General features: G+C 37.4%; 1 protein-coding gene across 1 annotated transcript; it reads right to left on the bottom strand.

The window, feature by feature from the left end:
- Positions 1 to 6,958: 6,958 nt before the first annotated feature.
- Positions 6,959 to 26,505, bottom strand: CCDC180 (coiled-coil domain containing 180). Its single transcript, XM_068414216.1, has 27 exons — positions 26,437 to 26,505; positions 25,701 to 25,885; positions 24,009 to 24,091; positions 23,361 to 23,470; positions 23,136 to 23,264; positions 22,838 to 22,948; positions 21,730 to 21,825; positions 21,314 to 21,477; positions 20,959 to 21,078; positions 20,210 to 20,289; positions 19,434 to 19,522; positions 18,800 to 18,919; positions 17,996 to 18,169; positions 17,187 to 17,302; positions 16,111 to 16,237; positions 15,638 to 15,677; positions 15,309 to 15,538; positions 14,499 to 14,716; positions 13,829 to 14,004; positions 12,541 to 12,721; positions 11,859 to 12,005; positions 11,438 to 11,582; positions 11,128 to 11,244; positions 10,616 to 10,714; positions 10,149 to 10,262; positions 9,255 to 9,454; positions 6,959 to 7,037 (listed from the first exon to the last, which is right to left on the bottom strand). The coding sequence occupies exons 1-27, from the start codon at positions 26,503 to 26,505 to the stop codon at positions 6,959 to 6,961; spliced, it is 3,519 nt and encodes a 1,172-aa protein (XP_068270317.1).
- Positions 26,506 to 27,067: the final 562 nt, after the last annotated feature.

Genomic DNA, 27,067 nt, shown 5'->3' with positions numbered 1-27,067 from the left:
AAAAAGAGATGGGTGTTCTGGTTATTTTAGTGCAGTTTCAGCTATTACAATAGGCACAGTGTACTTCCATGTATCTTTACAGAGTAAACATCTAATCCCTCAGGAGAAGTAATACACATATTTTGAAATATTGCATCATTAGGAGCACAGCTGATGCATTCCCCCTTCGCTTCAATTTCTCTGTTACAAATCTGCAAGAACACTGGAGCCAGATGAGTTCAGAACATCTCTTCGCATCTAAAACCATCTCATTGACATTTACGGTATTTGTACTCAACTGATTTACAACTCTGGGGTTCGCAATGAATGAAACCAAAAATGAAATAGATGTGGTTGCAGTTAGTGACAGAGTCTCCTACCAAAGAGAAAAACTGCTAAAGCATTTTTAACAGTTACTCAACTTCCTCGAATTTGTTCAGAGAGTTTTTTAAAAGTGATATGGTTGAAAGTAGCTATGTTACTTCCAAATGAACTTGCTTGACCTCCCAGAACAAAGCAGTACTTTATCTTCAAGCCCTGCCTCAGAAAGCATTCTGGATTGCAGATAAATACTTCACTTGTAGACCATTCCATGGAAAATATTCTTTGCAGATCAACTATTTCAGATTTCTAAACCTGTATTTCAGATTTCTAAAACTGAAGTAGCAAGCTGTGAGTACAGCGTCACTCAGAAGAAAAAAGAGGATATCCATGGGAAGGGCTTCATCTGTGCTGAAGAAAAGTTCTCCTTGCTGGACTCCATTATTAAACAGGCTGGGTTTGACTATTATAACCTCAGATTGTGCCATGACACAGATGTATTCAGTCATGCCTGAGTCTTGAACATGAACTTCAGTACAAATCCACTGCTTGGGCTTCTAGCTTTTCAGATTCTCATATTACAGCCAGCACCACAATGAGTTAACTTTACTCTGGCTGAGATCCGACTAGGAAGCACTGCACAGATTCTACATTTCATTTACAACACATTCGTCACATTTTTTTATTTCAAGAGGTAAAAAATAGCTCCTTTCACCATTGCACTTGTTCAGTGCAACAAAAATAAATTTAAAAAAATAGAAAATTCTGTTACAGTAAAACCTGTAACATCACTGACATTAGTACAAACTTGTCAGTTTACACCACCAACGATCAGGACACCAGCAAGATTTGACTGATCTCATCTATAGAGTTTCTTAATCTTCTGGACGGATCGTTTCCACCAGTCTTCCCAACGCTGAAGTCTCAGCAACTGAGCTGTGCTTTCTTTCTTGATCTGGGCAAACTGCTGCTCAAGCTTACATTTGTATTTCTGTATAAACAACAACAATAATAATAAAGGACAAAATTAGTACTGATGAAATATCATTTTACTTTGCCTAAATCCAGGTCCTGATCCACTGTGTCAGAAGGCTGCATCCAGGCCACTTATTTTCTGCCTTTGACAATAGAACTATATGAACAATGAATTACTCACTGCTTTCCTTTTTTGTTCCTTTTAAAGACTTCTGAAACTAAATTATCAGCAATATTTAAATTTTGCTAAAAATGCAAGATCTTCACCTCACTTCCATTAGCTCCTAAGATTAAAGAGTTGCCTTCATCATCACAAACGGACACGAGAGAGGATTTCTACACACGGTGAATATGGCTTTAAGACCTGAAAACACTGTGTATGTTAGAAACTTATCCATAGCTATAATTTTCTTCTTAAAAAAACAAATCCACAATAGTAGCAGCCCCACTCACAGTCCTTTCCCACAGACCAACCTTATATACAGCATCTCTTGCTTCTACTGCTGCTACGTGGCCCAGTGTAGTCGTAGCTGTTGTAACTGACACTGTTCCTCTGCAAAGAATACGGTCTGGATTGTCTGTAAGAGTAGTCACGGGTATTCCTGGCCAAGTCCTTTAAGAGACCAAACCAATCAAATGAATAAGCCACATGAGAGAGAAAGTTAGAAAAGAGAGCAGATTATACTAATTCATGTTAACTCGTACTTAAAGTGCAAAAGATTAATTTTTTTTTTAATCTCCACAAAAGGATTACCCTAAAAACTACCTTATTTAGTACAACCACCCTTTCTTTTAAAACTTCAGGATCTCTGCACAGTAAATAGAATTTATACCTTCTGAGTGAAAATACAGAGGATATTCATAAATTTGAAAGTATTGAATTGATAAACAGTGGCTAGCAAAGTGGCACAGCAATAAAATTGAAATTGCATTGCTTTACAATACAATATGTAATTTGCTTTTATTTATTTGGATCCATTGCTATTCTTTCTTTAAAATCATCACCCACCCAAACTGCCCCATAACTAGTTAAATGACATTACTAATGATGAGCGTAGCATTCAGCAGGTTCAACAAGTGCAGCAAAAAACTATGAGGACACTATCTGATACCAGTTTAGAGAAGAGAAGTTACATAAAACAGTGTTCAGTATCTTCAAATATTACCTGCTCCCACGTGCAATTAACTGTTCAACTTCAAAGATTTCTAGAGGAAGTCCAGCTTGTTGACGGCGGATTAAAGTGGATGTCTTCACTCTTGGTGCTTCAATTTCTGGGAGGTAACAGAACATTGACTCAGCAGCAATAAAACAATGGCAGTAGCCATTGCTTTGAAGTAACTATATGCAGCTGGATGCTCCTCACTTTCAAGAAATAGCTTTGCATGCTTCATGATGCAAATCTTTCCATTTAAAGTACTCTACCAGACACAATTCTCCTCTTCCTAGGGAAAGTCTGTTCCAACATTTGAGAAGTGGAGGCCTGAACAAGCACTCACTTCTTTACTTACTTGCTTCTTGTACATCATCAACAGTGATGCTTTCGTCTAATTCCAGAAGCAGCTTTTCAGTGAAGGCAGCTAGTGCAGAAACAAAGTTCTGAGCACACTCAGCAGCACAGTCCTGTTGGGACATTGGAGACAAGTGAGAGGAATTCCTTTGATAATTTGATCTCCTCCCCTTTTAGTTTGGCTCCAAAAGACCTACACAAGTAGCCAACCCTGACATTTTGCAACAGCTGCAGGTAACAGACATAAGGCTCTAAGCTGCACATTAAAGGGTCTAAAAGCGCCTCTCTGCAGTATTCTCAACACTACCTGATTACCTAAGGTAAAGTACAGAAAGGTATGGAGTTCTGTGTATAGTTCCCCAGTAGCTGAATATTTGGGTTAAGCATCTAAACCTGATAAAAACAGCTACCTGTAAATGCATCATTCTGGGCAAAGCAAAGGCCATTTTGGAATTTGGGTACTTTGGGTGGATGTGCTTTGGCCAGGTGTTATTCTAAAACAGGGTATGTGTGTTTCTGTGGCTGTATGCAGAGCTAAGAGTAGAAGGAGGTATTACTTTGGAATTAAAAATACATATAATCTGCAGACAGTCCAGAATTTTGTGTAAGTGGCCTGAGAGAAGTAAACAAAGAGCTTTAATGCTGGGGAACTGACTTTCAATAACCCTAGAGGATGGAGCGAGAAAAGTGTTTTGATTCCTGAATATCTCCTGTAAAATTCTGCCTATTCCAGTTCTTAATCTTGTGCAGAAAAATGTCAATTACTTGCACTAATGAAATGCACACAGAAGAAACCCTTCCAGGCATCTGTTGTCTGCAAGTAATATAACCAGAGGATGTCACTGTTGCTCCAAATTTAGACATACCCAATAATTCTACCACTAAGATAGAAGTCATCTCTTCCTCAGTATGTTCTATGAATGATACAAAAGATCAGTTCCACAATAAGTCTGTGTACATGTGCATATGCATTTATGTATATATTGATCTAATGCTGATAATACGTAACTTAAAAGTTACAAGATATATGAACAGGATTGCCTAAAACTGAAAACGTTTTCTAGTTTACTTCTCACAGGGAGGAAAAACATATCCAAGAAGTCCTCTCCTTTCCAAATGCAACATCTAAGTTCATATTAAGCAATGGCTTTACAATTACCTGCAGCATCTTTGTGTTGAGATGAATATCATCAGCTTGGTCCTTTCTGCTTTTTATTTGCTGTTGGCACAAAGCGTCCAGCTGAGGTAAGTTCTCTGGATGTCCCAGAGAGGAACGTAACTGATTCTTGAGTGCAGTCTTTAAGTAAATTCATAAGAAAGCAATGTCTTCAGTAAAGAATGTGCAATTGAGTCATAATAAGAAAGAAGTAAAACCCACATATTATATATAAAAGTATTCAGAAAGACAAAGTTTAGTGTATTCCTTGGCTGTCTAGAGATAAATCTTGCAGTGCAGTTTATACCAAATTGCCCATCTGCTGGAGAACAGGGCCTCTGATCTCACCTTGGTTTTTGTTTTCAACAAAAAATAATCTCTCCTACCAAGTGGTAAGCAAAATATTTTTTTATATCTTTATATTTGTATTTTTTTCCTGAACGTAACAATACTCAGAGGGACAGAGATCTCAAGATACTTCTCTCTAACTTTTTCTGCATGATCTCCATTATGATTCTGTTATTAGTTCTGATATTACTGGAGAAAATGTACCTCTTTTTTGAAAGATAGTAAATAATGAGATTTCATTATCTGTATGTCATAGCACCTACAAACGAGTGCAGCCATGCAGTATGAGCTGTATAGCCATACCACAATGTCACAGCTCTTAGAGTTTACAATCTAAATGGAAGACGACAGGCAGAGCTGTACAAGATCATAAAGAGGCAGCCCAATGCTGGAAGCAGTGAGAGAAGGGACTGAGGTACTAGAAAGACAAAGCTTCCAGTAGAACTACACAGACTAAGTGCAAACACACAAACTAAATCTGTGGCTAGCTCAGCAGTGAGTGATTAAGCAAATATTGAGGTCAATAAAAAGAAAATGTTATAATTCTGGTGCATTTAGCATTGCTTACACTGGAAGCATTCCAGTATGTCCATGATACATACCTTTGCACACTCCCAGTCTTCCAGCTGTTTATTGAAGAGGTGCCAAATCCGACCAGTGGAAGAGCTGAGCTTCTCCTCATGTTCTTTTAAAAGACTATCAGCTGCTAACTTGGAGACAGAAGGGAGCTCCTTCTCAAACAACTTCAATTGATCCTGAAATTCTTTTTGGAAAAGACAGAGTTTATGTGACACAGAAGTATTCATTGCAGGGAGAAAAACCACTCAGCCAAGTTGAATGTACACTGCAAGGATCAAAACAACTTGGAAGTTTCTCTCACAGAGATTCTGTTCCTGCCATTCCTTTTTCTAGGTCCAATGCTCTGAGAAACATACACTGGCTAAAAGATGAGACCTTGTACAGGTCTTTCAACTTAGTCAAATGCCCTTCTGCCACACTTTTTGTAGCTGGTAATATGTAAAAGAGAATATTGGCCCAATTTCCAGTAAAATCAACTGGAGTTTTTCACTGAGTGTGATGGATTAAGAAAACTACATAATTCTTGATCACTGCAATTTTCAGTTTACAAAACTCAAAAATTACATACACAAAAAGTTAAAATTCTGAACTGAATGAATTTACCTTTAAGATAGGAATTGTAGTCATCATCCATCTGACTTCGGTATGGCAATAGTTTCTGTTTGAACATTTCTGCACAACGTTCAAATGTCTGCGGCAGACCTTCAGGCATTGTGATTTGACGCTTCGCTTTTTGGTAGAACTCCTTCAGGAGGTAAAGATAAAACAGAGAAGTTGTTGATAACACATTCAAACAAGTCACATCCAGGCATATAACAGTAGCAGGGATCTACAAGGCTATCAACCATCCTCTTATTTGAGACCAGTTTTCTTCCTCTGATTCTGAAATGCTTAGTTAATATTTATAAATCGACCTGTGATTAAAAATACACTGTTTCAAATACTACTTAAAAATTAGGTGCACTGGTGAAGAAAGGAAAATTTTTGGATGGCCATCCAAACATTGTAAAGAACCAAATTATTTAGCTGACACATGAGTAGACCTATGAAAGCAAAAGTTACTGAAGAACACTGGGTTTTCTTACCTCAGCAAGACAGAGCAAGCTGTTATTTCCCGTCCAGAGAATATTCATAATAGCCCCCTTAAAAGTACTGAAAACAAACAAAATTTAAAAAAAAAAAATAGAAAAGACAATCACACTGTAAAAGGATCACATTGGCAATATTTACTGTTTTTCAACTATTTTGTTCGGTTTTATTTGAGTACATTTTCAGAGCGTACAGAAACAAATATTCAAAATGCCTAAGAACCTTCACCCCCATGAGTACAGATTCTCTTTAGAAGAAGCAAGGGCTCTGAGATATTGTCAACGCTTACGGGAGAACACCTCCACGGCATTGTAACAAAAAAGCAATCTTAGCCAACTACCTGTGCTGAAAACTTACCTTAAGAGCTTACCACGCATTTTAGATAAACCAATAATATTTCAAGGTGGGTCTGAGTGTTTACCAGAAGTATTTTGAAACACAGTGTGGAACAAAATTCCCAAGCACTTAAACATCTTATGCATTAACTTTAATAGCTCTGCATGGCACATACCAAATATCTCAATTCTATATAGTACAACTGCACATATCAAGAAAAAACATGATAATTTTCTTCAGACAGGGAATGGAACCATTTAAAAAATCACCTCCTAAACAGTTTGTTCCTTGTTTTTTCATATAAATGTAATACTGAGCACAAGAATGTAGTGTATAAAATTTATTGATCTTCTTAGAGGTGCAAATAACTGAAAGACGGGCTATTTTACATTTCCCAGCCCATTTTTTGTAAATGTACAAACTGGGCTCAAATGAGTCCCCCCATTTTAGACATTAACCAGAATAAAATGGATTACTTTTGTATTCACTATTATTATGCTGCAGAAAGGAACTGTTCTGTAAACACTTTGACCCATAAATATCAAGGTTAAATACCTCAAAATTCACTATTCATGAACTCTATAGTTCATGATTATAAGTCAATAAATAGAGAGATAGGTAGGGTTCTTTTTGCGGATTGACTTCTATTTCTGCAAATATACATGACTTACCCAGATTCTGGAGGCATCAATCCAAATATCTGGAATCTCTCGTCACTGAGAATTGGTTTGGTGCGTTTCCGTGCCCTAGGGAGGCAAAACATAAATTTGAAACTATCCACAAGTATTTTCCTTCACTGGCTGATTATTTGAGCTAGTCAGCCACATGATGGACATGAAACTAAATAAAAATTCAGAAAAATGTAACTCTAAAACTAGTATTATATGAAAATAATTTTTGATGGAAAAAAATTCTCAGGAGTCTCTCCTCAATGGCTCTTCAAAACTTTTCTGTTGTTTTCACTATTACAGTAGCTCATTTAATCTATCCATGGACTAAGCTGAAGACATAGTATTTAGACACCAGACCTGAAAATTAAACCATATTGATGTAGGAGTGGGGTTAATCTATATTTCAACAAATTCACAATACAAAACAACAGTAGATGAAGGAGAAAAAGAAGAATGTTTTTCCAGGCAAAATCTGAAAAAAAAAAAAAAGCAGAGCTGATCACGAGGATGTAACCAGGGAAGAGATCCCAAACGATAAGCACAGATGGAAAGAAGGCTAATGCAAATAAGCCTTAAGAATTTTTCAAAGAACAGGCAGTGGACAAAGTTTAGGTAAATCTCTGCATAGGAATATTATACGTGGAATTACTCCTTTCAGGGGTCTTACCTTGCACTTACGGGCCGAATCTTCTTTGGTGTGCGAGGAACTGCTTTATCTTTAATAAGGAAAGATGAAGAACATTGTATAAATGCCAACTGAAGGCTTTTTTATACGGTTATATAGTTCGCTTTCTCATCTCTGTAATGTTTCCTTACAACATTAAGGAGACAACTATAGGAACAATCATTTCTGGCAGATAGAACTGAAGTAACCCAGCAGTGGCAACAGCAATAAAGGTTGTACATTGGGGCATGAGTAATGGAAATGTCATAGAAAACACGTGGTAGATGGGAGGAGATTTAAAACAACATTAGAGCTGGGAATAAGAAGGAGAATGAATGGGCTACATTCATAGTCTTGGCTGTGATGAGGACTTAGGAACCTAGAAGAGAGAGAGGATATCTTTGGAAGTGGCTGGAGGAGTCAAGCTCTGGAGAAGAGAGAGGAGGAAAAGGGAACACCAGGGAGGGAGCAGTTGGGGTTACCTCTGCACTCACCTTTGAGCGAATGATAACACACTGTGAGAAGGATCCCTGATCCCCTATGTATTTTCATGACTTCATTCTTTTCTCTACCCCTTTTCCCTTTTGCTATCACAAATGTGGGGACTCTTTATAACATTATTATCGCATTCTACAGCTTTCATTGGTTAAGAGCCAAAAATCATCTTATTATTGCAAAGTAAAGATATCCAAGGAAAAAGTTGGGATGCACAACTCTGTCAGAGCTAGCATGTAAGCCACGGGCCTGGGACATGCTCAGTGATACGCTAGGAACTACAATTTAGATGAATGTAACATATTAAAAGAAATGCTGGCACACCTTGTCCTAATGAACGTGAACAATCACTTCTCTCCCGAGTTAGGTCTGGAGATTTTCCGGACTGCTGAATACTGAAACAAAAAAAGAGTTAAGTGCTGGCTGAATACCTTGTCATTTTATATTTTATACTATATTATATATTATGTGGAGAATTATTTAAGTTCTCTATCCCTACCATGTGCTAAGTGGAGTTAAATTTCTGAGATAGTATTTAACAGGATTACTTTTACAACTGACAGTGTAAATATAAGTACTTTCATGGAAGTAACTAATTGTTTAACTGGAATTTCAGAATTTCTATAAGCAAAACTGTGCATTAAAATATTTATTTGCAAATCACACACTTGTCGTACTGTTCATTTCACACTTTGTATGGTCATTAAACTATGTAGCATGTAATCACCTTTTAACTAAAACAATACTGTAGAAGACAAAAATTTAATACCTAAAATTTATCATAATGCTATTAACTAGATGTCACTTATTACTCACAATGAGGTATTTTAGGCTATTAGAAGTCATGCTTTTAAAAAGAAAGTAGTCTCAGCTAGACTGATCAGAAAGTATGTAGTAGGAGCAGTATTACCTATGAACAATATATTCAATGGTTCTGTATATACAAAGGTAAACTACAAAACATGAATTCAGGAAAGTCTTGATATTCTTCTGGAATATACATTTTAAAAATACTGTAGTGAAGCCCCTTGTAGTGATATCATGAGCCTCATGAAGAGAAGAGGTATATATAGCAAAGAAAATACAAATAAAGACAATGATAGAAAAATACCTTTAGGCAAACAAGTACTTACTCAAGTAAATTTTTTATGGTGCTTATTGATAAATCGTCAAGTGCAGACTTTCCCATTCTGCTTGGATTTAACAAAGGATATTTCTCAGGATCCAGACCCGTCAACGTCACTTTGTTCTTATCTCTGAGACACTCTGCTCGAATGGCAACAGCAATTGGACCTTGTAACGTAACACCCCTTGCAAGAGGGGTAAAGTCCTCCTGAAATGGGAAGAGAAATGAAACCCTCTTGACTGTAGCAGGCAATTAGTGAAAGCATTACATGTAGTTACTAATTACTAACACAGATCTTCTGAACATACACTATTTTGCTTCACAGGCTGAAAGAAAGTTTTTTATAACTCTAGCAGTAATGTTGTAACAGTTCTGAGACACTTAAAAGTAGTTAAGAGTGGATTCTAATAATTATCATAAGCAATATTTAAGTATATACCCTTATATATACTTATATATAAGTATATACCCTTAAAACAATGATCCACTGTAGATTACAAAATAAAGACAGACTTCCCAGACAAGGAAGGAAAAAAAAAAACCTCAGCTGATAAAAAAAACAGGACACATTTGGGTTTTTTTTCTAAATTATCTAAAGAAACCCACGAAATATGTAGCTATGAATAGTGCTACACCTTGAAAATAAACTCTTGCAAAGGACTGAGCAATTCATTGTAATCCTGTGCATCTTTAACATTTAGTAAACTCAGTGGTGACTGATTTACTCAGCCTCCTAAAAAAGCTGCCCTAATGTTACAATGTCTTGGACAGCTTGGCATAATGCATCATCTTCCTTAATTTGAAAATTCAAAGCACAGATTCTGAAAAATGTTTAAGACATATACACATAAAAATTCACTCAATATTAAATAAAATCTAGAGAATTTAAATGCCATCTTACTTTATCATGCTGGCTCGTTGCTTTTACTAGCAAGCAGTCAAGATATTGGCTCCTCTCTTTCAGTTCTTTCAACACTACTTTGGCAAACTCATACACGTCTTCAGCAGTCGAAGCCTGAAAGATATGATAACACAGATGGGATTTACTAACCTTGCTATTTCAGATTTTTCAAATATGCTGACTGTGGCATCCAACATCATTTGACTCTGTTCTGTCACCATTTTATTTACACATACATGGCAACAATGAGATTGTATAGAGGCTTTTTGTTTGGCAAACAGGAAAGCAGGTACAGGACCTTCCTGAGCAAAAATTCTGTGGTAAAGTGCTCTTTCCACCCACCCCCCAAATGTGTAAAACGTAAGTCTAGCTCAAAAATATTAGTTTATACATTATACAAACATGCACAGTGAGTCAAATTAATACCAAGTCAAATGAAATACCATTCCATGCTGATTAGAACTTACTTCTTTAACTGCAGCAGGATGAGCACAAGCATCTATCTTCTGATGGAGCTTCTCCAGATGAGAGTTTAATGTCGCTGCCTGCAAATTGGATTTCGCTACCTAAGGCAGAAGCAGATATTGGTGAAGTGAAATCCCATTCAAGGGATTTTCAGAGGCTCCCCTTTGAAACCACTAGACTTGCTGGTAAAAACACTCAATCACTGTTACTCAGACAAGAAGGTGAAAACAATAATTCACAAAAGCAACTCTCCATGTCCTTTACTGCACCACACAAAAATGCTGGTCTATTCAGATGTATGTACTCAACATGCTACAAGACCATAGTGTTCCAGCAGAGCTGCAGCAGTAGTAAAAACATAGCTTTAAGCTGATAATGACAGAAAAGTTTTGAATGAATATAAAAAGTCACTTAATGTTTGTCCACTCTGAATTCATCCAAAAACCTCCTCAATGGAATAAAAGAGAAATTATTATAATTCATTTAAACAAAGTTCTGATGTTTCTGTTTGTACCTCTGATTTGATTTGCACTCGTAGATGTCTCAAAAGTCGTTGGATCTTATCCATAAAGACTCGACTCATAAAGAGATAACTGAGCTTAGTTTCAGACTGGTTGATAAGTTCAGTAGCCTTTAAGAATGCCAGAAACAAGAGATAGAACTAATTAATTTTCAGTTTTTAAAACTTCAATAATAGAACTCACCATTTCTACTTATTTTCTCCATCATGTAATTGCCACACAGAACAGTCTTACAGTCCCAGTCTGGGAGCAGGCTGATTATAAATCACATTACATAATTTGAAAGAATGAAACTCTGCACACCTCCCCCAAGTCCTTTGATTCCATTTTCTCCATATCTTTCTTGACTGAATTTTCAAAAGATTTGATCTGCTTTCTTTCTTCCTGAAGACGCTTGCTGAAAGACCTTAACTCCTGAGGAGAGAAGTTACCGCCCTCCGAAAACAATCTGAAAGCAACCAGCAAAGTAAAAGCAATTGGCCATGAGTCTTTCTTTTCTCAAATACTATTTTAGCTAAGCAGCCCTAAAACATAGATATCAACACAAATGTGATGAAAACAGTATAATAATTGTGGCTTAATAAAATACATTTGTTGTTTTTAAATAGCAAACTACATGAATAACAAAATAAACTTTAATTTTACTGTTCTGCCTATGCAACAAATGCTGATGCTCAGAAATAGGTAACTATTTATAAACAACACTCCAATGAAATCTCTATACCTGCAAGCTTTGTGAAAATCCTCATTTGAATTCCTTAATTTTCCTAAAGCTTCCTCCAAATAGTTCCGGTAACTGCTCAGGGAAACTTGCATCTCTTCCAGATGATTATGCAGCTCTGAGTGCAGATTATTGCCTAAAGAAACTAACCTAAAAGCAAACAATAAGAGACAGGGAAAACATAGCAGAAGGAGCACACATTATGATTCAGAGGCTGCTGGCTGTACAGACATGAACAAAATCTGAGAACTCAAGTGTGTTTTAGTATTCTGAAAGCAACCCACTGAACTGTGACAGTTTTGATGAACAACAGAAGATACCAGCAAGCAGTTGATGCTATTGAAGAGTATCCTTCAAAACCCATTGGTCAATTGGTATTACTGTGCAGGTTCAGTAAACTGGATGAAACCTAAACAGATGAAACATCTTTTCTACTTCAAAACTGCCAGCACTTTGAAAATATATGAAAACTGTCATCCATTCAGTACTGATTTTAATTTCTTCAGGGACAGATAAAGGAAACAAAAATTCTTTACATTTTTTTTTTAAAGGTTCATGAAGCAGTCTTCGTTGAAGAGTAATGACATAAAATAGATTCAGAATGCAAACCACAAACATCTCAGACAGCAATCAGGAGTACTCAACTATGGAAATTCACAGCCAGCAGCACCTGTGGCACACTTACTTCCCAGTCATAGGAGCACTGAGGAACATAGACTCTATGTCACAGATTCGTGAATGTAAGTTTTTCCCGATGTTCTTTTGCTGATGACGAAATTTGCGAAATTCAGCGTTCTCCTTTTTCAGAGCTTCTGCCACCTCAGCACAGTGGCTCTCCAGATGCTCTTTGTGAAGCGACAGTTCCGCTGGTAAGAAAAGAAATTTTACAACATGGTCATTATTCCCTGCTTACTGTGGACTATCACAACCACCAGCCAACCTATTATCAGAAGCAGCGGTAAAATAAACCGAGCCAGATCTCCGAGTGGCTAAAACACACAAATAAAATACATCTCATTCTGTTTCTTTGACTTTTCTCCTGCGTTTGACATATATCCCTGGCAGCTCTGAATCCGTTCAAATCACAAGTGTCTTTTGTTTGCTCTAGGCCCTCTTTTTTCCTTTATTTTTAGTCACTGCTGACCTCTCCGTTAGCCCTCTGTTCTCAGTCTTGTAACAAAAGTAAAGGGAAAGGATTTTTTAACTGGAAAATAAACTTCTCAATAAACTTTTTTTTGTGGAAAAAAAATAATTTTTAGTCTCCCTTCTGGAATAATAGTCGGATAAATCAAGAGCCAGCCAATCAACCTCAAGAAAACTGCCAGAAAAGGGACTTTTCCTCTTTGCAGGAAAAAGTAGAATTGAAAAATTATTGCCTATTCTCTCAAAAGATAATTTTTTTAGTTTATATATGTTAAAGACCAACAAAACTTTAATAATTTTTTTCCACCAGAAAAACCTGACATTTCTCATACAAAAAAAAAAAAAAGATTTCTGATTAGTGACCAATCTGTAGCTGCTCAGTGATATTCCATATAGCTAAATCCTTCCTCTGCTGTATTCAGAAGCCAAGCCCTGGCATGTCATCTCTCCCAACACTTGCTAATTCTTTTTCTGCAATACTTTTAAAATTACTTTTTGTACATTGCAAGCTCTTGTTAAATAATTTCAAGGAGAATGAGGATTCATAAATATTGACAACAGAAACTGAATGCTCTACATCTTTTACAATCAAGTCATTGATCAAGGCACTGCTGGGTGTTTTCCAAACATAACATAGCACAAACCAGTATGAGCTACAGAAAAGAAACATCTCTCTCAAAACAGATGAGTAACATACTATACTAGGAATTAGTAGACACTCAACTGCTTCCTATTGTCCTCTACTACTGAGTCAACTGACAGATTTTGGTCCCCTTATGATAGTCTCTAAATGAAGAGATGTAATGCTCAGAGCAAAAAAAAGTCAGTACCAGCTCTAACATTGTAGGTATTTGTCTCTATATTCTCCCGCCTTTGCTGAAGGAATTGAAGAAGCAGCTGAAGTCTGGAATTCAGCTCCTCTTTCTTGGCAGCTACAAAGACAAAGGAGTTGGACAAGGACTCTGCAAACCATTTCTCCAAGTGTTCAAAAAAGCAGAGGCGAATCCTATGATTAAAAAAGAAATGTTACAGTGAGAAACAGTAAGTTATAAATACGGACTTATTAAATATATTAATTCTAAGAATTTAATTTCTGACTATAGGAAGACATGGGTTCATTACCATTTGCACAATACTGGTAGAGTTTTTGAGCTGGCTGCAAACTACTGAGTACCAGGCATTCGTGGCTCTTCAGGGAATTTGGGCAAATTACTTGCTTTCCTGTAATATGTTTTCTCACTAAATAATTTTCTGTAAAATATGAATATTCTGTAAGAGGTAAATGCTTGTGTGATACTTTGAGAGCCATGGATAAGAAGTAATATAAACATTTTCTCTTATTTCATCATTTTAAAAAAAAGGAATATCATCAAAATAATTAGATAGATTAGATTAGATTTTTTTTTTTTTTAACATCTTTAGTCTAATGATTCTTCCAAACGGCTGAAATTGGTCTATTACCTAAAGGGAAAGAAAGAACATAAACTGTTTTCTACTAACCGTTTCTTCAGCTCTACAAACATGGTTTCTTCAGTAAGTACATGTCTCAGGTATATAGGAAGTGATTCTTTTTTTTCATATTTTGTAAGATAAGTCTCTGGGATGTCAGTCTTTCCTGCCTCTTCAACGCCAAGAACGGTGTAAGTGTTTCCACTAGAAGTGGAAAAGGTCTCAACAGGAATTTTGGAGCTTTCCACCTTGCTGCCACTGAACATAGCCTAGGAAACAAATGGAAATCATTATCTGTTACCTTTAAAGGTATAAGCATAGAATCAACTGCACAAGCTAATGTAAGAATCCTAAGGATATTAAGAATAATGTTCTAGTTCTCAATTTGGACAACATTCATACAGAGAATATTCTTGGAAGTCTCAATAGGCAGTGTCATCAATGTTTTAAAAGGTTTTTGTTATGGTAATAAATTCACTGAAGAGCTGAAAAAGTAATACTTAGATACAAATACAGCTTAAATCATTCACCGTGGGTTAAGAATACTATGATGAAAGCAAGATATTTTAAAAAAAATTATATGCAAAAAGTTTTTACAAGGGTAAAATCAGTGCATAAGGAATGGTCGTAAACTGTTTTACACACTCCATTTCCCTATAAAAAGGATCTAAAGCCCTAATAGCCCAGAAATAAATGAAAACAATGAGGACCCCTGTGTGCTTTGTGTGCAAACTAAATCTAATCTACTTTAAGGAATTTAGACTTACCTCAGCAAAAAGATTTCCTATTCATCATTATTTTGTGCAAGACTTCCTTTACCTTCAAATTTATTCTCTTGTTCACTTACTCTGTAAAGCTTACCCCCTGTTCTGCATGCTCAGTTTCTTCACTTTCATGAGGAATACTCTCCCCATCTTCTTTTTCCTCTGTTTCTTCAGTTTCCTGTGCAAAGATCTCCTCATTCTCAGCTGTGTTTGTGTCTTCATTTTCTTGTTGACAACTATCTGTCTTTTCCTTCCCTTCATTTTCTTCCACAATGCTCTCAGCTTGCTGCTCCACCAGAGATTCAGCTTCTGAAGCCTCAACTAGTTCTTTCCAGGTAAAGCAGAGTTTTACTGGTTAGAATCCAAAGAAATACAGATTGAAAAACAAGCAAGCAAAAAGACCTGTTTGTTCCATTGAGGTATTACCTTGATCTTGAGATGTGAAGTCTATCTCTCCTTGCAAGTTCTAAAAGGAAAACAACAAAAAAATCCCACACAATTTAAAAATAAGGATTTGCTTGCTTAGAAGAAATTAGTAATCCTTCTCAAAATACATCTGTTTCAATAAGATAAGATAGTATTGAATGGATCACTTATTTTCTAAAGGAGCTATAACACTCAAATTGATTAATATGTTTGTTAATTTGCATTTTTCTGTTCAAAAGACAAGCGAATTTGCTGAAATGCAGTTTGTAACAAGGACAGAGTTAAAAGTGTGGGACAGAGAAATGTTTTGTGTTTCCCCTCTCTATTTCTACCAAAAGCACTTCAGTCCTATGGCCAAAACAATGCTCTAGTTCATATAATGTAAATTCTAAAGCCAATGTAAATTTTCCCCAAAATGCAAAATTAACACACCAGTAACATTTTAAACCAGAAGTAGTTTGGTTTTTTTATACCTGTTTGAAGATTTCCTTTACATTAAAAAATTGGCTGATGGACATACTATAAGAAATCAGTTTCCGCAAAATAGCTTCTGGGTAAACCATTACTTCATCCATTAGATCTTGGTTAAATGTCTCATACCTGTCAAATTTAAGGTCACTGTTTAAGAGACTCAAGTATATATAGAAATAAAATGACATATGACTACAGTGTCTTTAAATCCAAATCAAACTTTTGTCTCCTATACAAAAATAATTATGGGGAATTTATGTACGTGCTCAAATGTTCAGATAGATTACATTCCATCTCTGCAACCTCTCACTGTATTTTCACACACCTAAAAAGGTACATTACCTTTGTGTTTTCTTTTTAAAATCTCCTAATGACTATGAAGAGTACTGAATCAACAGCTCTAAACACAGTTACAGTGTGAGGTGTGTGCATCTGCCTCTCAGGTCAACACCACTCTTAATATCCCTCCCATCTAACAGACAGAAAAGACCTTCTGGGTGTGAAAATATAACTGCTTCCTCTGTGGCTACTTAATCTTCAAACCTTCTGCTAAGATCTTCATCAAGGAGAGTGGTATGTGTCAATTTTCATGTGATTTTTAAAGATGCAAATGCCTGATCATGAGAAATGTAACAGAAAGACTAACAAAATATATACTTTGGATATCTGAAAGTTACTAGTAACTCCTAGTCCTTGTGACTTTGAAAGAGATCAAATCTGTGAGCACAGGTGATGGCACAGACCTACTTTCTGATCCCTGTGATTCAAGAATCTGAACTACTACTTCTACCTTCTGAATAAATAATCCCATTGGCATGGATGACATGGTATACTACACAATAATACTGATCTGGTATATTTTAAAAATTATACTAGGTTTCCTTAGTCCTACTTCTGAAATGTGGGTATTGTTTGCCTTAACCTTGTTCAATATGGAAATTATTTTATTTTACATTCTTACATGAAGTAGCAAGCAGTGTTTTCCACACCTTCACACTACAGCATAAACAAGTCCTAAGTAGTACAACCAACATTCAAATATGCTTTACTTGTTAAGTTTGCACTACAAAATTCATACCTATCTCTAATTTTATCTAAATAAGAAAGGGCATTCTTCAAATGTTTCTCGAGATCTTCTTCAGAGCTTGCTTTTCTCATTTTTTCCAAAATTACACTCAGATGAGTTTCCATCCCCTAAGGTCACAGAAAAAGAACGCAGTAAAAATGATTTAGTTAATTACTAAAATGCTTCATAACTATTTAGGATTCAAATAACTTAATTAGGTACATATATTCTACACCAAGAAGGGAAGCTATCTTACCAAAACTCATCTCCTATGAAGATCTTTCATAGATACTGAATAACATCTCTGACATTGTCACCCCAAGTTGCATGTTATACCCATAATACAGGAACTTGACAAACAAGACTCTATACCTGCACAAGATCTTATGAGCAATAGAAACTTGCAGCCACTTAATACATAAAATACAATCTTTATCACGGTTGCCATATCAAGAATAAGATATGACTGTACATTAAGTGTGAATCTTAGCAAAAAATGTACCTGACAGAATGAAACTACCCTGTAGAAATTCCAGTATAAATGTCAAAGATAACATTTTAAATTTTATACCAGGTATTTTGAATTCCAGAGGGTTCTCTGCATTAAGAAGTCATAGAATCATAGAATGGTTTGGGTTGGAATGGACCTTAAAGATCATCCAGTTCCAGCCCCCCTGCCACAGACAGGGACACCTTTCCACTAGACCAGGTTGCTCAAAGCCTCATCCAATCTGGCCTTAAACACTGCCAGAGAGGGGGCATCCACAACTTCTCAAGTCCTTTCTTTACATCATACCACATCCTTGGTTTTATGTTTATACCTCTATTAAGTTATCCTGTTTCCACCTGCATTCATCTAATTTCTTCTGAAGTTCACCTTCCTGCTGGGACAGTTTCAGTTGATGGGTGTCCCAGAGACCCATGGCCTCCTGAAAATAGCTGTACAAGTCTCCACAATTCCGCTCATTCTGTTCAGCCAGCTCCTCAAAGTCTCTCTAAAGAAATACATTTAAGTGAAACAGTTATTATTAAACTGTTTACTGGAAGGTGAGATAAATGAGTAAGGGGACATATGACAAAAGGCTGTCTGGAAGTACACTATCAGTATTCAACATGGTCTTTTCTACTTGGAGAGGAAAAAATAGCCCAAGTAAACTAGATAAGAATGGGGATTTTTGTTCTAGAAGCTGAGAGTATTAAAACTTCCATTTATTCTTCTGGTACTGCAAAGCACAGAATTACGAAGTTCTCCATATGCCCTGAAGTATCTGGCCACCTATCATTTTAGGAACGACTGCTCAGTCATTTTCGTGTATGGAATCATAAAAGATAGGGTTGAAAGACATTTGGGAAATCATTTAAATCTATCCCTCTGCCTTCAGGCAGGATGAGCTACACCTAATTCATCCCTGACAACCTATTATAAATATAAAGCAAACAACTATGAACTCTTCTCCTTGAATCACACCAAATTTTTTCTATTTGTGGGGCAAGTGTTCAGTCACACTATGGCCATCTTTCTAACATGACATCAATAGCCTAAGGTACATATGGCATTTCAGGTGGTAGTGCAGGAAGAACAGACTACTGCCATAGAGTAATAAAAATAGATGTAATAAACGTACGCCCATATGCTCCAGTTCTTCAAACTGACTTTGCAGTTTCTCAGTCAACTGAAGAAACTCAGAATTCACAATTTCTTCAGCCTCTTTTTTTATGTGAGCATCCAGTTTCGACAGGTTATCCTAAATGAACAGAATGCTAAGTTATTGACATGAACGTAATATACTGTGTGGCTTTTAGAGAGTATGGCTAAACTTAGTGTTTCTCCTTTTCTTGTGAATGGAGAGAGAAAGATTCAACCCCCTAGATCTCTCATTGTGTTAGTAAATAGTACAATTCTATTTGGACACAAAGGGAGAAACTGGGGCAGAGAGGTGGAATTTCTTTCCCAAGACAAGGCAGATTCAGCACAAAGACTGAGGGTTCTGACCCTGTGTCCTCCACCTAAATGTGGGACAGCACTCCTTTCAGTGCTGGCATTTGTTACTGCTTTTACGCATTTCAAGTACAAATTCCACATGCTGCTGTGAAACAAAACGGACAGTAAGTTTTCTAACAGAATAAGACAGACGTTAAAAAGTAATGTCACTTGTTACCTCAATGTTTGGTGGACCCTCAAACCCCTATTACTGTAACACCACATCCTATACCGTTACCAACAATCCTTCCAAGAATTTGCAAAGCTATTACACTAACCTTGCACAACTGCACTTCTGCCAAACATTTTTGCTGGACCGCCTCATACTGGGTGCGTATTTTCATCATACACTGCACATTGTGGGTATCTGAAGGATATGGAAGAACAGGCCGTTGTAAAGAGTTCTGTATTTCGCAGTGCAGTGTGGAATGGAAACATGACAGAGGACCTGTGCTGAGTTTCAGCACAGGTGACATATCCCAGTAGTGTCTTCACACTTGTACAACACTATCAACCAATAAAATTAGATGTTTTAATACAAATCTTTTTATCATTATGCTTAAAAGTAGTGAGTTATTTACAATTGCTAGCAACTTCTTTGCTACTATACAGGCTACAAACATTACGACAGGATGTGCTGTGGAGAAACAGAAGGTAGACACACAGAGGGAAGGTGCACTACAGGACTCAGAGAAAGCAAGAATCTCAAGTACTTCCCCTCTCCTTCTCCAAGAGGTAAAAAGGAGTATTTTTATATGAGAACTGATCTGCATTAAAATTAACCTTCTGTTTTCCCCAAATGAATTCTAACCAAGTCAGTTCCTACTAGATCTCACCATGCAAAAATGCTTGTGCTGGCAAAAGGGAGGTGATGCAATAGCTTATTTTGGTCGTATTGCCAGCTCTAAAGCAACTTCAAAGGTACATGCGAGCACATGGAACAAAGAATATAGCAAATATACTTTCAAAGTAACTGTCTGACTCATTACTGCCCAGAAAAAAGAAAGAAAGAATTGCTTGAATTCTAGACTGTTTTTATGATTTCCCAACTTACCTATACTTCTGTTTAAATCCACCAAAGATCTGTACCATTCATCTGTCTCGGCTTTCGTGTGTGTTGGAGGCAACAACTCTCTATCAAAATAGGAAATAAGAGTCAGATATCTTCAAATAGAATCCAGGCACTTCTTAAAGGATAAAATTATGAATCAGAGTAACCATACTACTGTGCTTTGTTTTATTTACAGCCATCTCAACAACAAAAATAAAACAAGATGGCTGCTGTTTTTCAAGGCCACTGTTTACTGACTGTCTTGTTGCAACATACATTCTAAAAGAAAACCTGTAAATATTGTAATGCATTGCACCCAAACCATCTTCTTGTCAGGATGGACATTCAAATATAGCAGTCTTAGATTTCTATCATATCTCCTTTCTTAATTTATTATACAAATTAAACTCCCCCACAGAAATAATACCTTGACAAGATCACCAATTTTCACTTATCTACCCATCCTTGTCTGCCCCTTTTTACTATGTTGCAAATGTTAGTAAGATTTACTTCTGTGTTCCTGCATTTCTAGCCCTTGATCACCCCCTGTTTAGTGTAACTGGTGCATTGAAAACCAAGAGTGCATTTTTTCCATTAAAAAGAACTTTACAAAAGAAGTTTAGGCCCTGCCTTACTGCTGCATTGTACAATCACACACTGAAAGGGAGCAAAGTGCATTTTGCAGTCAAGTCCCTCACTAACTCTAGAAAGAATGCTATTTTCCTTTGTTCCTGTTCCCTCTTTTGTCATACCCAAGGTGCTGCAACAACTCCAGTCTCCTTTCATTAAGTAAAATCTGATCCTTTATCATATTTTCCATTTCTGTTTTCACAGTTGGGGGATCCTGTATTTCTTCAGTTGCCATAAATTCTCTGTAGGATGCAAGAATACATTGAAGTAAATATCTGTTTGGGAAAATTTAATGTTTGAAATACAAATACAAAATATGTTTTATACATACTAGATAAGAAAAGAACGTGAAGTTCTTTTAGCTTTTTAGTTTTATAATGGAAAAATGGTAAAATATTACTGTTTATAGAAAACACAAGTGAACACTAGTCACGTTGTGTTATTCATATTCCAAAATATAATTGTAAAATTTCTGACCTGAAACTGTGAACTACACAGGCCTTTTGGATGTGATTCCAGTCCTTGACTCTGTCTTGCCACTTCAATCGATGTGATAATTCAGTCTTCATCTCTGATTTCATTAGATTAAAGAACAGCTTGGCAATTGCCCTCTGATTAGCCAACAGTTCTCTGTTAATCAACTGCGTGTTAAAAAGTAAAAACAGGAATTAAAGCAGCATATAACATGCCAAAAAAATACTGCCTGTTCTTTGTAAAATGAGGGAAAAAGAATACAAATTATAAAGAATACCCTGCAAAATAGAAAACTCTCCTACATAGCAGTGATTGATAGGTAGAAATAATGAATTTCAGTTGGAAAAAAAGACATTCTGGGAATATTTGGATTGCTGTCTTCTCACAGGTAAAACAGACTCTCAAGATGAAAGATTTACCATGGCCTCATCGTTTATTAATCTGTGAACATCAGCTGATAATAGGAAGGAAATTTCCTCCAGCATCATGGTATATTTCCTCAGTACATCCGTTATCTGTGCAATAAAAGAATAAAGAAGAAAAAAATGAAACTGTATAACTCAAATGTCAGTTTCCCAAGTCAAGCAATAATATGAACAAGACAATTTTTTTTCCATTAAAATAAATTCATTGGCTGATAGAGAAGTGAATCTTAAAATACCTATCTTAAATATCATAAATACTGATTTTTTTAATCATTCATAAAACTAGTAACTAAAACTTTCAATTTTGTTATTACTCAACTGATTTCTCTTCAGTATCTGTGATAGTTGAATGTTCTGCAGACAGGCTGCAATCTGAATTTTAAAATCAAACCAAATTCCTTTCAAATATCTATAGTGAACCCACCAGTGGTTGTTTTAAGTGGACATGAAATTTAAGCAAACGTGGTCATCTCTGCTATTTTTCATAACTAATCACACAGAAAAGTTACTGCTGATACTGTTGGACCTATTCATCTGGTCTACACTACAGAGGACAAACTGACACAGGTACAACAGACACCTTTTGTTTGCCTACAAGGACAAAGCAGCAAGAATTTCCTTATGGACTACCCATTTATTCATCCAAACATTTACTATGATGTCCAATGACTTTTACAGACTGAAACCTACGTAACTGTAGCGTGTCTGCTACTGATACCCACCCTACCCAGACTAAAGTTAGTTAGGGCACATCTGTGCATGGTCTCAGCTGCAGCATAGGTATGTCTTAACAAAATAACATTAGACCTGATTACAGTTTGACCTAAATAACCCTGCAGAAGAATAAAAGCAGCTGACGTATTCCTTGCATTGTTACAACAGGTAATTGTGGAAGAAACCTTGTAACTGGAAAAGAAGTATTAAATGGGTATAAAATGAGAGAATGATCTATCAGTGAAAAGACAGTAATCACCTACACAACAGAACCCCTGGCAGACCTCTTTGACTCCTGTGGAAACAAGCTACTCTTTGCTCTGCATCCAACATTACGAGTAAATAATAATCTTATGCTTAATTAACAGCTATTAAAACTACAGCTCACTTTATCAGCTCGACTCCATTCAACCTTTTTCAAGGATTCATCCATTTCCCTAATCCACATCCTTCTGGTCAAGGATTCCTGATGGATGATGTTCCACAGTTCTTCCAAATCCTGCAAGAAGGATTTACTCACAATCTCACTGAAGAGAAAATGTCGAGGAAAAAAAAAAACCCCAAACAAACAACGCCCCCCCAAAAATAAAGCATTTATCTCTTAAAACTACAGCAAGACATAAGAAGCTGTTACACAGACCAGCTACAAATAACTGAAGATGAGACAATGGCATGAGCTGCCTTACTTCCATCGAGAAACCTTCCAGAGTAGTGTCAGTCTCAATCTTTTTAAACAGCAGTTCAATTTTTCTGTCAGATTCCATCAGTTTTGTCTGAAGGAGTTTTCCAGGCTCCAAAACAAAGGGTTCCATCTCCTAAAAAGGTAAGGAAGTCACTCTGACCTTTTGAATATCAGGCCTTGACCTTAGTATAGCACTCCAGACTATCTGGATTACAAAATCCAGTCTTACCCTGGCAATGCAGGCAAGTTCATGATGCATTGAGGCTAGTGTTTCCTCATGACGGCGTCGCCGGCACTCTGACAGGAGTTCCAAGATATCACTCCTCGTTTCCCCAGGAACTGCCAAGAAAGAAATGAGGATGATGTAGCTTGGAACTGTCACCGCAGAAGGCATAATGCATGGCACAATGAATCACTAAATCCACACCAGAACCTCTGTAGTTTGTGCAGCTATTTCAGTGCATGACAGCTTTCCACAGAAAGGCAAATCTCTGCAAATGTAGGTTAAAAATAGTAAAGCATATTTTAACGTTTCCTTTGATTTTATTTATTTGTGATTTTCAGAAGGATAAAAGCAAGGAAGCTATGAACTAAGTTCAGGTATGATGCAAAAAACTGCAACTTCCAAGAATAAGATCTGCTTACATCATAACTGGAACTTACCATCTAAACACAAACTGTGACTGATTGACAATTTTACAACCATTTTTTCTATGAGTAGACTCTACATCTTCAAAATTACTTACAAATCAACAAAAAATATGTCAGTTTGTTTCTGAGCTTGATTTTATACTTTGTTCAGCAAAAACCATTCTATGTATGGTGGCTCCTAAAAACACAAATGAAAATATCTGACATTAAGGGAAAGAAATCTTACCAACAAAATCAGGCAGGGATCTGACTTCCTCAGCTGCATCTACATCTACACTTGTCCAAGCCTTTTGTAATGTTGTAGCTTCTCTGAAACAGAAAGAGAATAAAGCTTTGATTTGTACTAAATACATAAGAGTAGGGATCTGCAATCAGTATAACGTTCAATTTAATTGGCAAAATGTAACATTTAAGTGAACAGAAGCATCATTCTAACTGCAAAGAGTATGGTTCAAAGAATTAATATTGCTCCTTCCAAGATGAATTGGACTGAGTAATTATCTATCCTGGGTTGATCGCAACCTCAAATCTGCTATGATGACATAAAAAGCAATAAATTCTAGATTTAATACGTGTAAACTACAAAGAAAGACTTTGTAGAGATACAAGCTATCTCTAAAAGGTATAAAAATCTATGAACTGTTAAGTAAGAACTAGCTAGAAATGTGGAAATAGCCTTTATCTGCCCACTGCTCTTCCCATCAGCTGGGGCACTGTGTTTCTCCTTGTTAGAAGTGAGAATAAGGGTGTCGTTATTCAGCAGCAGAGTTAGGGTGAAAAGGTGTCCTGGTTTGGCCTAAACCAGGCCGATTTTCCTTTCAGTGATTTTTACTTTCAGCTAAGTTTCCTCTAAGTAACTGCACTTTCTGAAACTAACTGCATGTTTTTGCAGACAGTGTCTGCTTCCAGGACTGATAACGCTCAAAGTTTGTAGTTATCACTGAGGCACTGGTAGGGATGTTGTGCAGAAAGGCTCTTGCTGTACTTGTTCTTAGAGAAACCAAGGTCACTGCTGAATTCCTCACCGCTTACGAGTGAAGAGCCGAAGGGGGGTCGCAGCTGCAGGGGGGAGCGGACAGGGCAGGTGACCCAAAATTGACCAACGAGGGTATTCCATCCCACACACGTCATTCTCAGTATAAAGCGGGGGGATCACGAGGGTCTCGCTCTCTTTCTGCTATGGCCGGTGTCCAAGGAGGACTCCGTCTGTTTTCCTGCTGCCCCCGATCCCGATCCGTGCGTTCCTGAATCCAGCTCTCGACCGTCGCTAGGCCCAGCCTGGGCCTTCCCGGAGCCTGCCCTGCAGTGCCGGTGGTGACGTGGCTGACTTCAGGGGAGCTCAATCTTGGTTTTGTATATATATTTGTATATATTTGATTATTTCTATTATTATTATTATACTCTTTTTCATTACTATAGTTTATTAAAACTGTTTTAACTTTCCAACCCGGAAGCCTCTCTCCCTTTTCCCTTTCCCTTTCCCTTTGGGGGTGGGGGGGAGGGTTAACAGAGAGCATCTGCCATAGGTTTAATAGCCGGCCCAGCTTTAAACCGTGACAAAAGGATACACACACTAATTTATTTTCTTGCTTAGTACATAATCATTACTGCATCATCATGTAAACCATTAACACAGTTTATATAGTTCAAAAATATGTATCAGAATAAGACATACCACTTCTTTTTAAAAGACAAGACATACAATATGTACGTCATGGCAAATATTAGCCTGTTAATCTGCGCTTTAACAGGCAGCAGCTCATTGTACTCAATTTACATCTGGCAAGGAGACAGTCTTTTACAAGTCGTTAGTGTTGTGACCAAGAATTCGGGAGTGTCTAGCTCCCAGTGCAAATCTTATCGCTTCATACCTATAGTCATCGACATATAATTGGGTTTTTATGCTTCTGTTCTCTACCTGTATGATGGTGGCTTTTCTGGGGAGTCACTGTAGGCCGCTCTTTCAACCTGTTTCTGCTGGTAACACGGCAGCAGCCTGGCATCAGCAGGAATTTCTGAATCCCTACCCAAAGCGAGCCTTTGACTCTTTCTAGAAAGCCTAATCTTGTTCCTGACTTGATCCAAAGAGCGTCGTAAGCGAACCTTCAAAGAACCATAATCAAAATGGTTAGAATTTTTTCCAACCTACTGAACAGAGAATAATAAAATAATTGATAAAAACAGTGGAGGAAAGGTGGCAGAAGAGAAGGGTAAAATAATGAACACTACTTGGCACATGCATAACAATTTTCATCCAGGGCTGTTTTCAAAACATGAAAAAAAAATATCCCTTTCCTCAGAGAGGAAAACTAAAGCAAGTTGGACTGTGTGCCTTGCTTACGGTTACAAGGGCAACAGCAGAGTGAGAAATGCCTGAATCTGGCTTGCTATGCCTCTTAATTTATCTTTTATTGCTGTATTATAACAATCCTGCCTTCAGTGAATGTATGCTGGTACACAATGAAGACACAGGAACATCCGTAGATGCATTAGAAAGCATATGTTCCAGATAACACAATTATTTTCTACTAAAACAAAAGAAAAACAGAAAGGTTGAAACTGACCTCTGGTTTGAGGTCACCACTTTAACAGCCAGCAAACAACTGACCAACACAATTAACTCATTTGGCTTTTACCCACTTCTTTTTTTTTACCTCATCCTCAAAGATCGGTCGGTAGACTTGCTCGTGGGGCACGAGGCGCACAGCCCCCAAGGGCTGCATGGGGCCCAGCACGGCCGACTGCCAGGCCCGCATCCAGAAGAACTGCGGTTTACAAGCCAGAGGCCAAGGGGAGAGAAAACACTTCAGTCTGAACAGGTTCTCCTCAGGGTGAACGGTTCCTCAGGGTTCAACAGTTCGATGATCCCAGAGGTCTCTTCCAACCTGGTTGATTCTGTGATTCTGTGAAACTACTCGCCCACCGCACGGTTTCTGCTAACGCTGCCGCAGGTGAAGCGTTTGGATGATTTCAAAGTATCTATGCGATGATTTAGCCGGGTTTGAGGCCCTGGAGCGAAGGGGGAAGAGCCCCTTTTGGGGCTCCTCTGTCCTCAGGCCCACCCGCAGGCCTACGCTCACTCACCCTCACAGTAACGTCGCATAGCAACGTGAAGGGGGCGTGGCAAACAGGCCTCCCCTTTGACAGCAGCGTGGGGAGGCAGGGCCAAGGCCTGTCCCACCCCTCGGGACTCCGCCCCCGGCCCGGGCACACTGACCCCGACAGGCCCTGGGTGATTACCCCCCCCCCCACCCCGTCCCGGGGGGGTTGAACCCAGGGGGGGTC

This window comes from Nyctibius grandis, chromosome 16, assembly GCF_013368605.1.
Source record: "Nyctibius grandis isolate bNycGra1 chromosome 16, bNycGra1.pri, whole genome shotgun sequence".
In the NCBI taxonomy this organism is placed as follows: Eukaryota; Metazoa; Chordata; class Aves; order Nyctibiiformes; family Nyctibiidae; genus Nyctibius; species Nyctibius grandis.
Note: the sequence above shows the minus strand (reverse complement) of the source record. Positions and strands in the feature narration are given on the sequence as shown.